The 18,671-nt window shown below is 34.6% G+C and overlaps 2 protein-coding genes across 2 annotated transcripts in view; both read left to right on the top strand.

The window, feature by feature from the left end:
* Positions 1–1,926: 1,926 nt before the first annotated feature.
* LOC119634642 lies at positions 1,927–10,531 on the top strand. Its single transcript, XM_038028905.1, has 5 exons — positions 1,927–2,032; positions 8,037–8,424; positions 8,496–8,642; positions 8,749–8,885; positions 8,956–10,531. The coding sequence occupies exons 2-5, from the start codon at positions 8,039–8,041 to the stop codon at positions 9,432–9,434; spliced, it is 1,149 nt and encodes a 382-aa protein (XP_037884833.1). The 5' UTR covers positions 1,927–2,032; positions 8,037–8,038; the 3' UTR covers positions 9,435–10,531.
* Positions 10,532–17,211: 6,680 nt separating this feature from the next.
* Positions 17,212–18,671, top strand: part of LOC119634580 — a 3,181-nt gene continuing 1,721 nt past the window's right edge. The window contains exon 1 of the mRNA XM_038028821.1: positions 17,212–17,301. Within this exon, the coding sequence (XP_037884749.1) occupies positions 17,212–17,301 (90 nt within the window). The remainder of the gene's footprint in view (positions 17,302–18,671) is intronic.

The raw sequence follows: 18,671 nt of genomic DNA, 5'->3' as shown, positions 1-18,671 counted from the left end.
TGATTGCTCGTATGTGAATTGTAATAAAAGACTATTCTATTTTCATTTAAGATTAAATTTAGTGTAATGTAAATAATTATGTGTGTAATTATTTTATGTGCTTTAGTATAATGTTACTTATAGTTGATGTGAATTAAGTTTTATTGCAATATTTACGAATATTTATTAAGTTATTTATTTATCTATTTAGTAGAATAAAGTAAATAAAAGCTTCATCCTAAAAAGAAAAAAAAACTATGCTACACAGTGGCGATGATGCTTAGCAACTCGATGCTGCCTGCATTAGCGCAAATTGTTTGATATTTTGGAGGTAGAATAGAAAATCTGCTATCGAGATATCGAATTTTTTGTAATGTTGACCTGGTAAGGAAATCAACAGGGACAGTGAACCAACTCATTGGTATGTTTACGGTGAGAAAGGTGTGGGCAGATAGTGCGAACTTGTTTCGAAGAGTAAAGGGAGGATATTTTTATTAGGAGAGTGCGCATAACAAAAGTATTGAATTATCTTAATTACCAAGGATTTAAGAATAACATTTTAATTTAACTTTAAATCTGCAAAAATTTTTCTTAGTTCACATAAAGTTGTTTTTAATTCTACTAACAACAAAATCTTTAAAAGGTAGTTATTATGTATGTAATTTCCTTATATTACTAACAATATATAGTAAGCATTGAGGTGAAGTGTTTATGCTGTGCAGGCAAAGCGAAAAACGCGTTAACTCATATGTGAAACCGGTTTTATTATTTAATTTATAGTCCAAACAAACATCGGGCGTTCGATTGTTTACAAAGTTCAAGAGAAATTGCATAACTCAGTCACTAGTGAACGTGTAAGCAAATGTGGGTAAGTGTAAGTGCACTCTCTTTAAATTACTCGCGAAGCCCCGACAGCACATGATGGATGAGTCATTTGTTTCCCTCTAACAACATACAACAAATTCATTTCATTGTTTCTCAATCGCGTGCTACTGATCGAGTTATTTTCGTGTCTTTATCTCAAGGCTTTTGCTAACGTCATTCAGGTTTTGGGGATTTTTCGAGATACAATTTCTTCACGAATCGTTACTATTTTTGAGAAAAGATGGCTATAATCGAAATATAAACATTTACTTTTCATAACTAACAGTAATCAAGATTTGAAAAAGTGCAGATGTACTATAAATTTTCGTTTCAAAGCCCTGAACTCATTGTATTCCTTATTCATAAGTAATAGTCACGTAAATGCACAACATATTTGCTAACTTTGCTAGGATAGGTTAGGAAATGAATGAATTTCACAAATTTCAGGTTAGAAAAGAATTCACTTATGTTAATTGTTCTTCTTTAATATCTTTTACTCTCTATATATCTAAAGTTATATCTCTTTATGTATGTCTCACTTAGCAGTTTGCGTAACGGCTTCCACTTAGTTTTGGGTTTAAATGGAAAAACTGTCAAATTTCTCATTTATCTCTTACTCCTTACCGTGATTACCTGAATGTTTTCAGTAACCATTTCAAATTTTCTTCATGTTTATCCATGTGCCTTATTGAATTGCTTCTAAGCGAACTATCAGAAGTGTATAGTAGCTAAGAAAAACCTACCGCAACGTTAAACACATTATTACATTGGCCTCTTTAAAAAAAATATAAACTCGCTCGTGTCTGAGACACTCTTTCCAGTCTAAGTCTGCGGCTGATGTTTACACAAAACGTATAGAGATGTTTGACATATTTCCTCTAAAAGGCGGGTTGCGTTTTTGGCAGCACGCTCTCTTGTTTTATTGCTTTCATGTTACCATGAAGCCTTGGTTTCGTTGGGGTTTATCCCACACTGGCTATGACTTAACGATCAACACATCAATGATCAGACTATTTTTGCTGTATTTTGCTCTTTTCTGGTAATTCGGATATAAATTCTGTGTCAGTAGCTGTGGACATTGCAGTTTATATTCAATCGAAATAAAGTGAAGTACTTTTTGCACTCCTTCCAATCATAAGGAAAATAAATATTTTTTACAGTTCCCTACACGAGTGTGTGTCACCAAAAAGTAAGTGAATTTAAATAAATTTTTATTAACTTTAAGCAAGAACCGAAAAAAAAAACAGTGACAATGGTTACCGAGAGTGTCTGGCTATACGTTTCTTAACATTTCCGCACTATCTTATGTAGTTTCTGAACGCCCGTTCAGGGTGATTTTCAGACACGAAAAATCATCAAATTACTTCGCTCCTCTCTTTGTATTACCGAAATGCGGAAGACTAACCCGCATTTTTCAAGTAAATAATAACTGATAAATAATGCAGCGATGGGCGATAACAAAAGCTGGCGCCTATGATCCGCCACAATTACCTAGAAATTCAGAGGGAATATCCAGCAACCTGGGTTTTATTAAACTTTGGGCTGAAATTTAGTTTCGTGAACTAAGTATCCACGCAAAGGATGAGTTTATGGTTACTCCTCACGTCGACTTACATAGATTATTAATGTCGGTTGCATTTTCCAACAAAGTATTTCAAAATACAATTAATCCCACAGAGTCCAAGAATTTGGAGCGATTAGATTAATTTTAGCGCCCGGGAAAGTGCTTACCGCAGACATTACCCAGGCGGCCACAGGAACAGACGGGCAGACGGACACGCTTGGATCGATTGAGAATTTGATTTTGTATTTCTTCAAAGTTTTGCTTCAAAGTTCTTTCTACACATAAGTGAAAGATATTTGAAAAGAAAATCCAAGCCACCCTCGCAGATGCTATCTTGTTAATAAACAAACACATGTTCAATTATTGAGAAGTGTAAACAAACATGTACGCCTATTCTCTAAAGTACCGAATTTTTATACGCTTACTCTCTTACTCTCCATCTTTTAGGAGCGCAAAAGGCTTTCTTCTCGAAATGGGGAGAAAAGTTTAATTATTTGTAACTTTTCTTTATGAATCAGTCCTGGAGCTCTTTATCACATTTTTACACATATTGTGCCCACATCCACGTTACTTGATTGCACATAAATTCATGTGTGCGTATAAGCATACATGTCTGAAGGCAAGTTGGTTTAAAACTTTATATTTCCATTTGTTACATAGCAAGAATCAACATTTTCAAGAAAATTGAAACATAGTTTCAGGGGGAAACAATAAATGTACGTAAAACAGAAGGGTACAAGTCTGCATGCAGAGAGCAATGGAGTGGTTCAAATTTCTCGCGCCATAAGGCTAATATAACCTAAAGGTTTGTTATCTTCTCTTGTTGCTTCACGCAAAAAAAAAAAAAAAACTAAATTAAAGATAAAGTTTCACTTGAAAAGCAAATATAATGAATTTTTGCTTAATTATAATTAATCGTATGTGGCGGTCACTTGGCATGACCAAAGGGAATATTAATAAATACACTTTTATGCACTGTCTGTTTTCTTTTGATATTTTTAAAGCTCCAAGACCTAAATGAGAAATCAACTAAGCGAGAAATCAAGAACACGACTCATCCTCAAACCTCCTTAATGTTTCAAAAAAAAAAATCGAAGTAGCTTTGGAAAAAAGCTGTGAGTTTTACTTCAATGAATATCTTACGGTTTGTAGGACTTACCGATATAAGCCGGATAAAGGCCGACTACCTTGTCTAGGCGAATAAAGAACTAAACGAGTTTTGCAATCTTAAGCAAACTTTGCTTCGTTATTAACCAGAAAAATGCACAGTTATTATCTTAACGATAATTACTGTAAATTTGAGCCAAACTACCCTTAAAATCAATCTCTCATATTTCCAACGCTCTGTAGTATGGCTTCAGTCAATAACCTTATTATTCGTTTTAACGGAAATCGTGCAAAGTATGAAAGAGAGAAACAACAATAGAGCGCAATGTGCTTTTGAAACAGTAGTTTAAAGCAAAGCAAGCAAAGCAAGCAAAGCGAAATACATAAACCGTCATTAGGCAGGCATACGTAAGCGGCACTAACAAATTGTAATGAAAAAGCCACACGAAACTTTTACTTTCATTTTTTAATAATTTCGTTTTTAAGCTGCTACGCAGGAAAGGGTATAAAAGATAACGAAAACATACGATAACACGCGGAGCATACAATGACGGATTAAAGTTTTTTAAGTAAAAGCCGCAACAGTGCGTCCATGAAAAGAAATTAAAGCATATAATAGCATAAAACGAATGCTTATTTACTTAATATGTAGTGGAATTTGTTTAGCGTCAACTTTGCTACCGAAGAATAGGGTATATTAAGCTTATCGTTTACTTTCCAACACATGAAAATCGATTTTGGAGATCTCGGGAAGGGCAAGAGTTACATATGGGGTCTTAAGATTCCGATTCGTAGTAATAGCGAGCGTCTGTCTGTCTGTCCGTCTCATCTTGCCCACAATGAAGGAAAAAACAGAAACCAGATATGTTTTGATGGCACCGCGTATGGCGTACGGCAAGAAGTACAACACAAATGCTGACGAGGGACGAGTACACCAGAATTTGATGACATATACATCAATTTTGATGTGCTGGCTTTGACGTTTTATGGCTTTCGACGAAATGCCTTCTTTTGAGATTTGAGTGTGATTTCCTTCTTATTTTTTCGTCTCATTTGAGAAACGATGATTGTTCTAATAATACGGGTTAGCCTAAGCGATTTTTAATCTTTGTACTGAGAGTTTCGTTTGATCGCATATTCTATTGTTTATGGAGATGACTAAATTTTCGTTTCATCTTAATACAAGAACTATGCAAAATAAAAATTCTTTAAAACGCTTCACTTTCTACCTTCATTTTTAAAATTTGATAACATTTTCGTTGGAAAAAATATTGTTATGTTTATGAAATTATGAAGTTTTTCGTTAGATGTAGAAAATAAAACCAAAACCTTTCCTTGCTGTATTTGTTTTCTTCTTTTTATTTTTTTTCATACACGAAACTTGTTTGGCTCGAGGGAAAACAAATGGTTACTATTTATTTTCAATTATACACATGAAATGTTGGGAGCAGTGCACTTCTAACACCAGTCAAGTTTAACAACATTAAAAATAAGTGAAGAAAAGAAAAAAGTTCATTTTCACTGCAAGCAAAGTTTAAAGGCATACTGGGAATGAAAGCTGACGCATCGTGTGCATGGACTTTTAATTTTTGAAAAAAGATTTCTAAGATGACCTTTGCACTTTAACGCATTTCTTAATAAATAATTTTGATTTGCATTTTCTTATTTTCTGCTAATGTATTATACATAACAGTATGCCATTGTTTTGTTGTTACATAATTCATAGCAGCCAAGAAAACCTAATCCGCCCCCAATTGATGAAAAATTGAAAAAATCTCATAAAATCAAATTCTTACAATGCTCTCCTTGGTTTCGGCAAGATTTACTTTAAATAAATATTTTATTCATTTTGCCAAAAGACGAAAAAGTCGAAATTGAGGCCAGCGGGAATCTTCCTTTTGCAGTTATGTAGCTTTTAGTATTAAAACATTCATTCTCAGTCTAATGTTATTTGCCCCGTAATGGCATTTTTTGCTCACTTGCAAGTTAAATAAGTTTTCAATGTCGATGAATTATTAAAAATTAATTATGTAATTGTTTTCAGTTTCTTTTCTTATTGCAACAGAGGCTAACAGAGATGACGGCATGCTGCGGCATGACGAAGTGAGAACGTTAACCCTTTAGGCTATGTCTTACGCAAAAGCACTTTTGCGATATTCCCTCTGTGCAGAAAGTTTTTCTGTATTTTCACACAGCTCTGCAATAACAGATAATGGCAGAGACAATGGAATTTTATTACGTCCATTACAAGCAGTTACATATAGGATTGAAACTAGATAAGCAAAGAAAAAGAAAGTTATCTCATAACATTCAACCATATTCGGATCGAATACATTGCAGCTCATTTTTCTTTCTTAACACATGCAAGATGAGTCTGACTACAGCTGAACGTAGTAAAGAATCTTTTTGTATTTCTTTGGCCTCTTAATAAAAAAAAAAGAAAAAACATTTTTTTTTTCTAATGGGGGTTAAGTAGTTTTCCGATGAGAAACAAAAAAAAAAACTCCAGTTGATTTTGAAACGTGCAAGTAAAGTCGTTTATCTCCTCCTACTCGGTTTTCAAGTGACAGCAATCACTCCAAAACCTATTACCATATTGTAAACAATGGACCAATGATTGAGATTCATCACATTTTAACTAAAGGCTTACGATTTGTATTGTGTTTTTATATAGATTAGTAGCATACACACACATGAATACGTTTGTTTTTATTCAATGGTGAGATCACCTTGGCAGTGGTAATATAAAGCGCCTCTTAAATAACTGTTTATTGGCCATGGTCTCGTGAACAATACCACAAAAATTCAACAGTAAATAGAGCAAACAATCTAAAGCGCTTTTGTAACGTAACGCGTGTTAGTGTAATAGCCGATGTAATATATATATATATATATATATATAAGTGAAAAGCTAGTATATCTTTATGCCTATATGTATGAATGAATGAATGCTTTAAATGAGTAAAAATGTGAATAAAATAACCCACCACACACAACCACCACTCCACTGCTACTCTACACTTCTGAGGTTTCTACTATTATCACGTCTGAGATGCTGTTAGCGTATGTGGTTTGGGCAACTAAACAATTTGTTGTTCAGTCAGCAACAAACTGTACTCAGGTAAAATTCTCTGCACATTCGTTTCATATTTTGTCTCTCGAGTACGCTTCACATAGCTAAACTTTTAATATATTTCGTTTTCTCTTACTATCTTAAAAGTGTTGTACAAAACGTCGCAAACGAAAAGGAAAAAAAATCTGTCAATCAGATAAACAAACCAAAGACTTCATAGTGCTTGTAGAGAAAAAAGAAAGTAAAAACAAAACGACGAAAATCTCGTTATTAAAATTGATAATTACAACAACTAGTGTTGAAGCGACAACGAAACTTAATTTCACTGTATGTAAGTGCGTTTTATATATGCGAGTGTCTTATCTGTTCGCTTGTTTGTTTGCTACTTGAATTGCAAGTTAAGTCTTTTTCACACAACTAGATGTAGTTCACATGAAGATGATGTTGTTTAAACGTCTGCTGATTGATAACAGATCGTTTCCCCGTTTGATGGCTACGAAGAGAAGAAAGTGTGTCAAAGAGATATTGCTAATGTAATGGACAATATTTGGCTGCTCATACATATACAGGCCTATGGACATTTGTACTCCAGTCTCTCCCTAGGATTTCCAAAAAGGAAATTTTCACAAATCTTTTGGAAATAATTTAACATTTTCTAATCGCGCACCTAAATATGCCTTCACGTGTCCAGAGGCCACAGAGAGAAGTAAAGCACTGAGATTCTAACTGTAACCGCTAGAATTTCAGATATTAAGTATTACGCGGCACTCCGAACAGTCGACGGATTTGCCATTTCTTTTCTATCGCGCAGTTATCCCACTGAAAGCATTTGTATTCTTAATGAACTTAAAATTTCGACCTTAAACGTCCGCCTGTTTAGGGTTTGTTGGCGAAAAGTATTGCTCTTGAAGTTGAGATAAAAAAAAAAGAAGGCGCTCGTACAATTTCGAAGAAACGGCAGAGACCTAAAAAATCCAAGTTTTGAAAATCTTCCTATCAGCAACAGGCAGTCTTCAGTACCGAAAAAGCGATCTGGAACTTTTCCCAGCTTAATAGATAAATATGTCTGATCGGGTAAATGAAGCGTATAAGTAATGAAAAGCTTTGCGTGTTTCTGCGTTCAAAAATACTTTCGGTCTTACTTTTTCCAAGCAGTGGGCACAATATAATGTTTATCAATGAGACAAGATAGAGAGCCGTGCACGACTGTCGACTCCAGAGAAAATATCTCCCATTAACTCGTACGGTTAATGCTATGTCTCCAGTTATTTAATGTCTGCTCTTCTTGTTCCAATTTAACAAACAATGTACTTTGGATTGGTGTACGTCTACTGCATTATACTCTAGACTGCCTTTCCATAAAACAAATATTATCGTTAGTCAGTCAAATGGTTATTTGTAATTAACTTATATAAAAGCTTTCATTTCATATGTCTTCTTTTTTTTCAGTCATGGAATTATCTATAAAGGCGTTGACGAGTTTAACATTTGTGTTAATACTGTTCATTGGGCAAACTTCAGCGGAAGGTCTACGTTTACCAGATCAGTCGCCTGGTGCTAATGCAAAATCTAACGAGAATCAATCGCAACCTTCACAGCAAATTTTCTTCACACCTCAGCAACAACAACAATATCAACAACAGTTTCAGCAGTCACCAGTCGATCTGGGTGAAGCACGTGGCCGTTCTTCGATTCTTAGCATATTTGGTTTGGGTCAGGACAATGATCCTTATTTGGCACGAAGTAATTCCAATTGTTTGAGCGGCGACTTTTCGGAATGTTTCAAAACGCAAGCCTTAAATAGTTTCGATGAGATATTCTATCGCGAACAATATCCGTAAGTGCTTGCAAAAACAAAGGCGATAGAACAGGCGATAAACATTTTCCTTTGTATCCTTTCGTTGACAGGTTAACCGATTTTGCCCGTATTGTGCGAATGCCGGAAACCCAGCAGCGGTCATTGCTGCGTGAACCTTTCGAGTATTCAGAGGAGCCGCGTAGCGGAGACAGCGACTGGGACCAGATGGTCAAGTATGCTTTGCGGAGAGCAGAAAGGTGAGCAAATGGTTCATTTAATTCGACTTTTGAGTCATTCACACCTCGCCTAGTTTATTATATATCCTCTATGACGTTTTCGTTCGTGTCTGTCCTTCTTTGACAGATTTATTAAGTCCACCGCTTTGGAAGTAGAAGTGCCCGAAGAGTACACTGAAGCCGGCCGTTATCAAGCCCGTTTCATAGGCAGCGATATCGACAGTGAATTGGATATTATTGAAGACAAACATGCTCCCATTATAAGTAAATTATTTGAGTTTTCAGAGTAACACTTTAAAGGTCTTTCTGATTCGTCTTCTATTTTTTCGCACAGAACGTAAGAAGCTCAAGAAGATGATCATACCGATGCTGTTGATCTTGAAAATCTTCAAATTGAAATTATTATTATTTTTACCCTTCATATTGGGTATTGTTGGCTTGAAGAAAATTCTTGGCTTGGCTGCTATCGTCTTGCCTGGTCTCTTTGCTTATTTCAAATTGTGTCATCCGGGAAGTGCAACGGGAGGGGGTATATTCTCTGGTTTATTTGGCAATAAGAATACATTTCCTGAATATTCTTCGCAAGGCGTGGGTTCGGCTACATATTATCATCATCATGAACATTTTGATCGCCCATCTCACGATCACCTTTATCGACCGGATCCGCATTTTTCCAAGCCATACCATGATTACTACAAAAATGGTGCGTCCAGTAATGCTGTTAGTTTCGGTGATGCTGCCCATGAAGCTGCCTACTCCGCCTATTATGGCCGAAGTTCTGATAAAAAAATCGAAAGTACGCAAAAGACCTAAGAGTTTTGCATCTTGAGAAAATTTCATCTTCATTTGTTCAAATTCCCTGCCATGCTTCACTTAAGCACGAAAATTAGTTTTAATTACTTGTAAATATTTATTTATTGTTTAAGAGACTCTCCTGAATAGTTTTTTTAAGTTACTTCATTGCAATATTGTGAAATGTCCATTCGATTGGAAAGCAACATAAATTTTAATGCATTTGGAATGAGTCTTTCGACTTGTCCGAAATGTATATCTGAATAATATAAGCGAAATGAAAAGTTAATGTGATCTATAGAAGAAACTTGGATTGGATCCATTACAATTTGCAAGCAATGAAAAACTTAGGAAGGATATAAGATCAGAGAAGTAAGCAAAATAATGAAAAGTGCTCAAGAAGCAATTGTAAAGTAAATCGACTTGTACTTTTTATCTTCTTACCGCTCTTAAGGCGAACTTTTACGATACTAAGGGATTGGATTATTAGCGAAAGTATATGAAAATTTTTCGAGCCTTTCTCAAAGTGCGTAGTTGCTATTTAATTGCTTTGTGTTTGCGGACATGTATGCTGACGAATCCATAGTAAATTCAAACTTGCTTCCTGCATGCAAACAAGAGTATGCTCGCAAGGTTATATGTTTTCATCATTTAAGAATTGTATTAGTAGATGAGGAAGGACTAATATTTATAGACAGCCTGATTTGGTGAGGTATTTGTGCTATATTTTTACCGAATAAGAAAATGGGCAATGAAGGGCGGAAAGTATTCATACATTTGTCAGTGAATGTTTTCTATTTATTTATTTTTATTGTTTCGTCATAAAGCAACGGCTATATAATCCATTATTTCCTCATTTGAGGCTATATACATAAAATTGATTAATATTATGATATGACCAGAAAGTTATTCGAAAAGATCCTACGAGTTAAGATTATTTCAGACATAGATATGTGCGTGTATGCCTTGGGATAATATAAGTGGCAGCTTTACGAAGGTTGGTGTATTGCATTCGCACATAGGTGTTATTTATCGCCGCGAAATTGCAAGTCTATGTAACGACAGCTGTGAGTCTCATTGCTTGTTTCGTTTGTTATTCGTTCGAATAACAAGTACACCAACTGAGTTGAAAACGGGCCGTCCGCCAGAGATGACTTTGATATAAAATTAGGATATTTTATCAAACACTAAGCGATTGCTATGTGTACCGATCAAAAAGTAAATTAAATGAAAAATGAAAATTTGTACAAATGTTGTGTCAAACAAAAGTTAATTCCATCGGCTTACTATTATATAAAATGTTTGATAAGACATTTAGATCGATTGTATATATGTGAGAAAATATATATATAACATGTAGTGGTGATTATGGAAACTTTGCACAACTATTTCAAATATTTTTTAATAATACAATTCTAACAATTTATAGTATATACATAACAATTTCAATAAATTTGCAAAAATCAAAAAAACAAAAAATAAGAAAAAAAAGTCGGTCAAGGTTGGCAGACTGCTATGCTAATGCAAAGAACGAAATGCAGAAGAAATTGTTTGAAATGCTCTCTGTTAAGAAATCGAAAGCATTTTGTTTACTTCAAATTTCAAATTAAAAGAAAGTAAAAGTTTTACCATAACTGTTTTCTTCGCCAAGATATTATTGTTTAGTCGCTCACAAAGTTTTGTAAAAATGTCAGAAATGCCTGTGTATTCATTGTCATTAACACCCCAACAACTCAACTGCAGGTGATGTTTTAAGCAAATAACCAGCTTATCATCGGCAACATGTACAGATGAAAACGAAAAATAAAAGAAAAGAAAAAGAAGAAGAAGAAGAAGAAAAAAAAAAAAACTGGACACACTCGACAGACCGCATTTTCCAAAAGAAAGCGTTTAACTTGTTTCGAACCTGATCATGTGCACTGAAGTTTGATCATAAGAAATGTAGGAAAACAAACTGCCGTTGCTTTTAAGATATCTTTGCTGCCTACCTTTACAAAAACGTATATTGACAATTTTGAATAGGTTTGTAACAACAGCGTAAGCGTAATCGCCATCAAAAGTAGTTTACAACCCTTTCAATTAAGTAAAGAATGCGCGAAGCAAACCTAAAACAATAGCTGTTGGCAAAAATGTAGCTTCCCTTCTGACCTTTTAGTTGATTATTTCCGCGTTGCTGCCGTAGTCGCTGTAAGTAATCCATGCGATATATCTGGAGTTATGTCTACGAAGTAGAGGGTAAGGAGAATAAAATTTTACATTGTATACGAAGTAGGCTCGAAAACAAACCTTATAGCGGATTGCATATAACAACGCGAGATGTTGAACAGACGTTGATTTGCATATCGGCTCGAAGGATTATTAGCGTCGTATCGATCCAGATTAGCAGATGGTGGGTATCTAAAATGCTTGGTCTTACGCACTCATTTCATCTTCGAGCACAAAGTAAGAGTTTCTGCATATCTTGTGCTTTGCATCTTGTTATACGTACTCTACATACGTCGTCGTAAGGAAAACAAATTTTGTTCCTTTCCTGCCAACTTTTAAGTGCACTTGAATGGGAAATATTTTGTGCATATGTGAATATTTTTGTCATGTTTTTGTACATGAATACTTATATATATATATATATATATATATATATATAACATGTTTTTTTGCATACACATGTGTGTCCGACATTTCTTTCTTTCACAAGCCTCTTGTTTACGATTTTGTCTTGGTTTTTTCGAACTTCTTCTTGTTTTACAAATTCTTGGTTATTAAATATCAAATACAGATGACCCACATTAAATTCATGTTCTTCTATATTGTGTGAATATTTTCTCAACTGTAAACTAAATTAATGGGAAGAAACCAAATACCGAGTTTAAGCCGAATTTCTCAAATTTCTAAAAAGCAGAAAACATGTGTATCACGTAATGTAACAGAGGCACAACAATAATCGATGTTCTTCCCAACCATTATTAAGACTTTCGTATATGTGCAAAATATATACTTCTTGTTACTCTTGCACTAATACGAACAACACTTAATCTGAATCTGGAGTATACGGGGAGGAAGTCACATTCTGTGTGGACCAAATTTTTTAAAGCCCATCACCAGGTCCTGCACACAACACATGCAACCTTTGATTTTAGCTTGAAGCGCGTGTCAATTTAATTGACATGCGATCAACATTGTGCACTGGAACGTTTACATCGCATGCATTGTACGCTCTCATAGAAATTCAATATATCTTCCTGTCATATGTGAATAACGTATGTCGTAACATCAATGAGCAGATACCTTAATTTATACTAGATTGACCAACCACTCGATTCCAATCACTTCCGATGTAATGTAATTACATCTGCAGAGTTGCGTGCAATCCACTTATATGTCATAAGTTGATAGCTCTTAAAATCGCAAACTTTTGAAATGAGAATCCATCGCCGGCGCCATAAGAGGGAAAGAGGAAAAATTTTAAAATGCAATGAAGTGTGCGCCTTGTAGATATTTCTGTTTGTATTAAAAATTAAAAAAATATTGTGACGCTTTTCAATTAAAAGCTTCGAGCAAATAAAACCCGTACACGAACACGATAATAAACAAGTGAAAACATTATAGTCGGGCAAGACCAACCATCGAACACTCTAGAGATTCGAAAACCGGAATCGACGAGCTGTAAACTTGATGTAGTTAATTTTAGTTTGTCAATAATAAATACGATTACATAGGAAGCGACCTGAAAGATTCGTCAATGTGGTCCAAGTATACCGCAAAACCGCTATTCTGGAGCAATTCCTAGTGTAAAATCCTAGCAATTCGATATTGTTGTTATATATGAAAGGGACGTAATGTTTGTAAGCCCTTTTATGTGGGACGGGATGCGAATTATAGTCGCATACAATCCCACTTTCCCACGTCTACTTTATATGATGTTTATATTTTTTATATAAATGCTTGTATAGCGAGTGGTCATAAGAACTATTCGATCCCATCCCATCCATTTTGAATAGCGTTTATCCCTAGGCTAAAACATACAATAGATTTCGAACATCGCTCGCTAATGCAAAGTGTGTTATGTGTTTATAGCAATTTTCTAAATGCTATGAGATGAATGCACCAAGATATCACAGAATAAGAAAACACCAGAGATTGTTATGTTCTCGAGATGTTGACAAAAAGTGGTCTTAAGGCTTTAAAACTGACAACGAACATGATAAAATGAAAGGAAATTTATTTTGAAATAAATTATATAAAATTTTCTACGAGTACAAGTAGGATAGTACACGTGCATGGTGCATGGGTACTTATGAACGCCTAACTTGCCAAATCGATTAACTCCGCCAAACCGAAAGTAGAGAAAAGTAATAAAATTGTTTATTAATATTTTTTTATATCGTATGCTTAGTAATGTATTAGTATTTGACTTTTAATTACTTTCTTATAAAAAGTATTTTAAATAAATTTTTATTACAATTTACATAGGAGTGTTAATGAGTTAGTTTCTAAAATAAATTGATTTTCATAGCAATGAATTATCATTTTGTGTTTTTAATGCTTCTTATTAGAGAAATTCGCTTTGAATATATACAACGTGGGACCGATCAATTACTTTAACATTAAACTCGCAAAAAAGAAAAAGCAACGAACGATTTGGTCAGAGAGAGACATTCATATACAACAACTTGTGGCTATGCTGGCGACAACACTGGGATTAGAAAAGACTTTCGAGTAATAATACCACAGCATAGCGAATCATACAAAGGTATGTTGCTGGAAAACTGCAAAGCTGGTAATCATTTCGCGAATTTTTTTCGCTTCTTCTTCTTTACAAAGCGATTATATCGCCTATTTTAGCTGTTGAGTATAAAGGATTCATTGTCGATGAAGCTTATGCTCACCGCAGAGGAGGTCCTTTAGTGAAATTTATGTGAACTTTTCAAGTTCAATGCATCTTATATGCGAGTAATATATCTACAATGTAACTTGAGATTTTTTGCCTATGGCGGGCTTTGTTTCCGAATGTCACATAGACAATGTATTTCATCGAATCGCTTTTGCGTATTTCTACGGGTTACAAGAAGGAAGAGCGAAGTGGGAGGAGGAATCCTTTAAATTGCCATCTTCCTGAGATCAAATTAGAGAGGCACGAACTTTGTTTGATTGGTGGCAAATGTCTTCGGTCCCACTCCCATGCGATAAGAAGATTGCAAACTTATCATGTAGTTTAAAACTAATTTATTTTTGTTTTCTTAAATTACTTTATTTCAATGTTTATTTAGCTTCTTTTTACTTATTTAAACTTCTCGCATCTGTATTGTTATACTATGCCCTTTGGGTAAACAAAAAGTTCTCTCATTTTCCTCTTTTTGCTTCAACACTTTGTTTATTGCTTTGCTTTGCTATTGCTGTCTTTTTTGGTAGATTTTTCATTAATTAATTATGCAATATGTGTATTTTGAAAATGAAGAAAATAAGTTCAAATTGATGAGTGCATGTGGAAGATAATGAAACAATCAACCGACTTTATTGACGCCTGATAAAGTTAATAGTTAAACCCGCCAACAAAGCTCATGAAAATTTCTTCCCCTCTCTGCCCTGGTTTTCTTTCCTCTTCAAACATTATCAATTCTCATTTCAGATATATTTCAATCGATGCGCAGCTTTCATGCCCTTTAGACGCTGGCATTGAGAAATGTCTCGATTCCTAGATTACTTCAAAAGTTACGCTGCTATTCCTAGTTTGATAACTGCAAACACCTTGTTATCCATAAGACAAACCATTTTAAAAAGAAGAAAAACCATTCCGACTATGAAATATTATGCAGCAACAAACTGATTGATCATCGTTGGTGTAAGTTAAAGTTTTAATTTGTGCCAAATCGATTCACAATTCTCAACACTTCGATGTATTAAATATCCAGTGGTAGTGTTGTTGCAACACCACGCTGCCTACTTGGTTATCACGTATGCTTTTACGCGCGCATCTTAAGCACGGCTGCCTTCGAACATCCGCGCCTCTAACATATGTCCGTGTTTTACTATTACGACCAATATACGTCGGTGTATTTATTTAGATGGGCATGGTTGTACGTTATGTTATAGTCACTAAAAAGAGCGAGATTCCTTTGCACTAACAAAGTATTTGTATTGTTCGAAAAGATCACCAAAAGGGAAACTTTAAGTAACGAAGACAACGGTTCGAAACGTGATACTTAGCTCTTTTTAACTAATTATTACAAGAACTACTAAAAGCCGAAGAAGATAATTTGTAGACCAAAGATTCAGAAAATATCTTGAAGAGATTTCGATCTGCATAAAGATCTGTACATTGTTGTTTTGCAAATTTCTTATCTTCGATAAATAATAACTTTTGCTGCGACCCAAATAAATAACAGTTTTTAATTGAATTTTTTAAACAGCCACACACGCATGTGTTATACTTTCTGGTTAAATTGGAAAGACAAATTAGAATATAAAATGAATAAATAAACGAATGTGATGAAGAATTTATAATAATAGCAAGATTAATAACAACAACGATAAGTAAATTTCACTATTTTCACAGACACAATTTTCAATGCATAGAACACTAGATAGAGCAGAGGGAGAGAAAGAGAGAGAAAGAGAGAGAGACTTTCGAGAATTTGCATAGTTTTCTAAACACTTTCCGCCTCGAAATGTTTGTTATTGTGAATGTCTCGAGTCTTGAATCTCATTTCGTATGCAATGCATGTGTGCATGTGCGCAGACATGTGGACGAGCGCTCTATGTGAGTCAAAGTTTTTTGAACACAGTACGGTAAACGTCACAGAGATACGTTTGTTTATTCATATAAACTGCACGTGACAGTTGATTGTGTGTTAATTTGGAAAATAATCTTATAAACTCCTTGAACTTGAAAAACGAGTCACTACTGCAAGACACACAATATTAAGAAAACAGCAAACCGAGCCAATCGCCATAAATAGCGAATCAAGGTGGATGTCTGTCTCATGTTTTTCTTTTTGGTGGCTGCTTTGTATTAAATCGTTGTATACGCGTTGGATTGGGAAAATTTATGTCTTGCTTTTAGAGGCTGAAATAGAAAACAATCAAAGATGGAAAAGAGTTTCCATTAAAGCCGTCTTGGAAGCAGTAGTATTCGTAGTAACAGTTGCAGTTGTAGTGGTAGTAGTCGTAGCAGCAGTTAGTAGTAGTAGTAGTAGTATAAGTTATATGACTGTGTGATCTTAAGCCAGTTTTCCTCTACACTCCACTTTCCTACACTCCATTTTCCCAATAAACAAAACTGAAAACAATAATAAGTAGAGAAAAAAATAAAAACTAAAAAAACTAAATAAATTGCAGTCAACGCAAGTCTCTGTTTTGATTCCTCGCCAGTCTTGCGTCGAGTTCATATAAAATCTTAATCACACTTACAAAAATTCGCATTAAGTTTTCTTATATCACGACGATGTCATTGCATCCTGTACGCATTACACTCGCTTAGCGCGCACCGGTAATCAAAAGCAACCCATAGAGAGTTGAGACGCGAGTGTTATAAAAGCCATAAATGCTTCTTTTTTTTTTTTTTTCTTGAAAAAAGGATAATTCAAATACTGTTTGGATTATATTTAAATGGTCATTAAAGTGATTTGTAAAGCAGACCATTAACAGAAGTGATTTAATTATACGAAGAGGGTCGAGGAACTCAAATCTATCGAATATTAACAAACTTGGAATAAAGTCGATACTACGAGAAAATAAAAAGAAATTTATTTTTCTTTAGCTAACACTACCAAACCAAAAAGGAACAAACAAAGCAACAAACATGAACGCAATAACAATTGTGTGGATTTTACCATTCTGCATAGTCCTGACAGTGCGCGCCACCCCAGCCATTAGTTCGAACGATAACACGGTAATTATCAACGCGATACTGCTAACGAACTATTAATGTCTTATGTATGCGTGGTTCTGTTCTTTGAATAAACATAAAAAATAAAATTTTTCACCCTCACATTTGCTTAAAGTTGAAAGTAAGAAAAAACTAATTCGAACGGTTTCCGCGCTCGTGTTCGATAGCTCCGGTTTTGAAAGTTTTCCAGTTTTGCCTCAAGTAATTTTACCGAGAGAAACAATTGACTTTTGATTAAGCGAACAAATTATTATCGCTATGCAAATCGATAAGAATTCCGGTCAAAGAATGTAGAGGATAAAATTCTAACTTTTATTCGAGCCTATCAGTGGCAGAAGGCATTCAACTTATTACCTTTATGTTATCTCGTCTTAAGTAATAACTAAAAGTATTCAAGTCTTTATCTCAAGTTTGCCACTTTGGGGTCCAAATTGGAGTCAAATTATGACTTGTGACTGGTTAATTTGTCGAACGAAAAAATCAGAATCGTTATGCTCTTGTTGCGTCTGAGGGATAAAAAAGTATGACAAAGTCCACAAACCACCACTTGGTCTGTTCTTTCTGCCAAAGAGCAACGAACAAAGAATGGTTATAGCCCTAATCCACGTCGAACGCGCGAGTTACTTTTATTATGGAAATTAATTTTTCTAGAGAGGATACCTTTTTAAACCGTCATAAAAAACTTCAAGGTTTCATTTTTGACAGCAAATTCTAATGCTCCAAATTTTCTGGCACGCCTATATTGCCAGGAATGTAGACATCATTGAAAACATGTCGTTCGTAATGCAAGCATGTATGCATGATTGTAAGCTGTAGAGCAACTCGCTACAGGAAAAGATTGTAAATTTGCAATTTTTGTTACTCAAGTCAGTCATAAATTGCAAATTTTTAAAGTCGGGTCTTGTAATAGTTGTCCACCCAAAACCAGAAGTGAAAATTTAGCTCAGAAATAATGGCAAGTACAAGCTTGCTTGCTTGCTTGGTATTCGATAAAAATATTTGGTTTAAATTTCTTTCAATTCATGGATTTACTTAACGCCAATTGCATGTTTTCCAGAAAGTACATAAAAATCGGTTAAGCATTCTATTTTATTGCCAACATTAGACTAGCAATAGCGAGCAGCTTAACTGACTAACTGATGTTCAAATTGATTTGCAGTTTCAGTTGAGATTACACAGTTTCGAGTATGTATGGATTTCCATGAGTAGGATATTTCCAAGTGTTACATACGAAATGATAAACTAATTATACACAACTCTTTTTACCGTAAATGCGAAAATCCTTACCCCGCAGAGATGAAAACAAATCCTGTTTAAGGAGGTATATGAGAAAGAGACTTTTAAATGAATTTATTTGTTTAATATTCTGCACA

Source organism: Glossina fuscipes, unplaced genomic scaffold, assembly GCF_014805625.2.
Source record: "Glossina fuscipes isolate IAEA_lab_2018 unplaced genomic scaffold, Yale_Gfus_2 3, whole genome shotgun sequence".
Lineage (NCBI taxonomy): Eukaryota > Metazoa > Arthropoda > Insecta > Diptera > Glossinidae > Glossina > Glossina fuscipes.
Note: the sequence above shows the minus strand (reverse complement) of the source record. Positions and strands in the feature narration are given on the sequence as shown.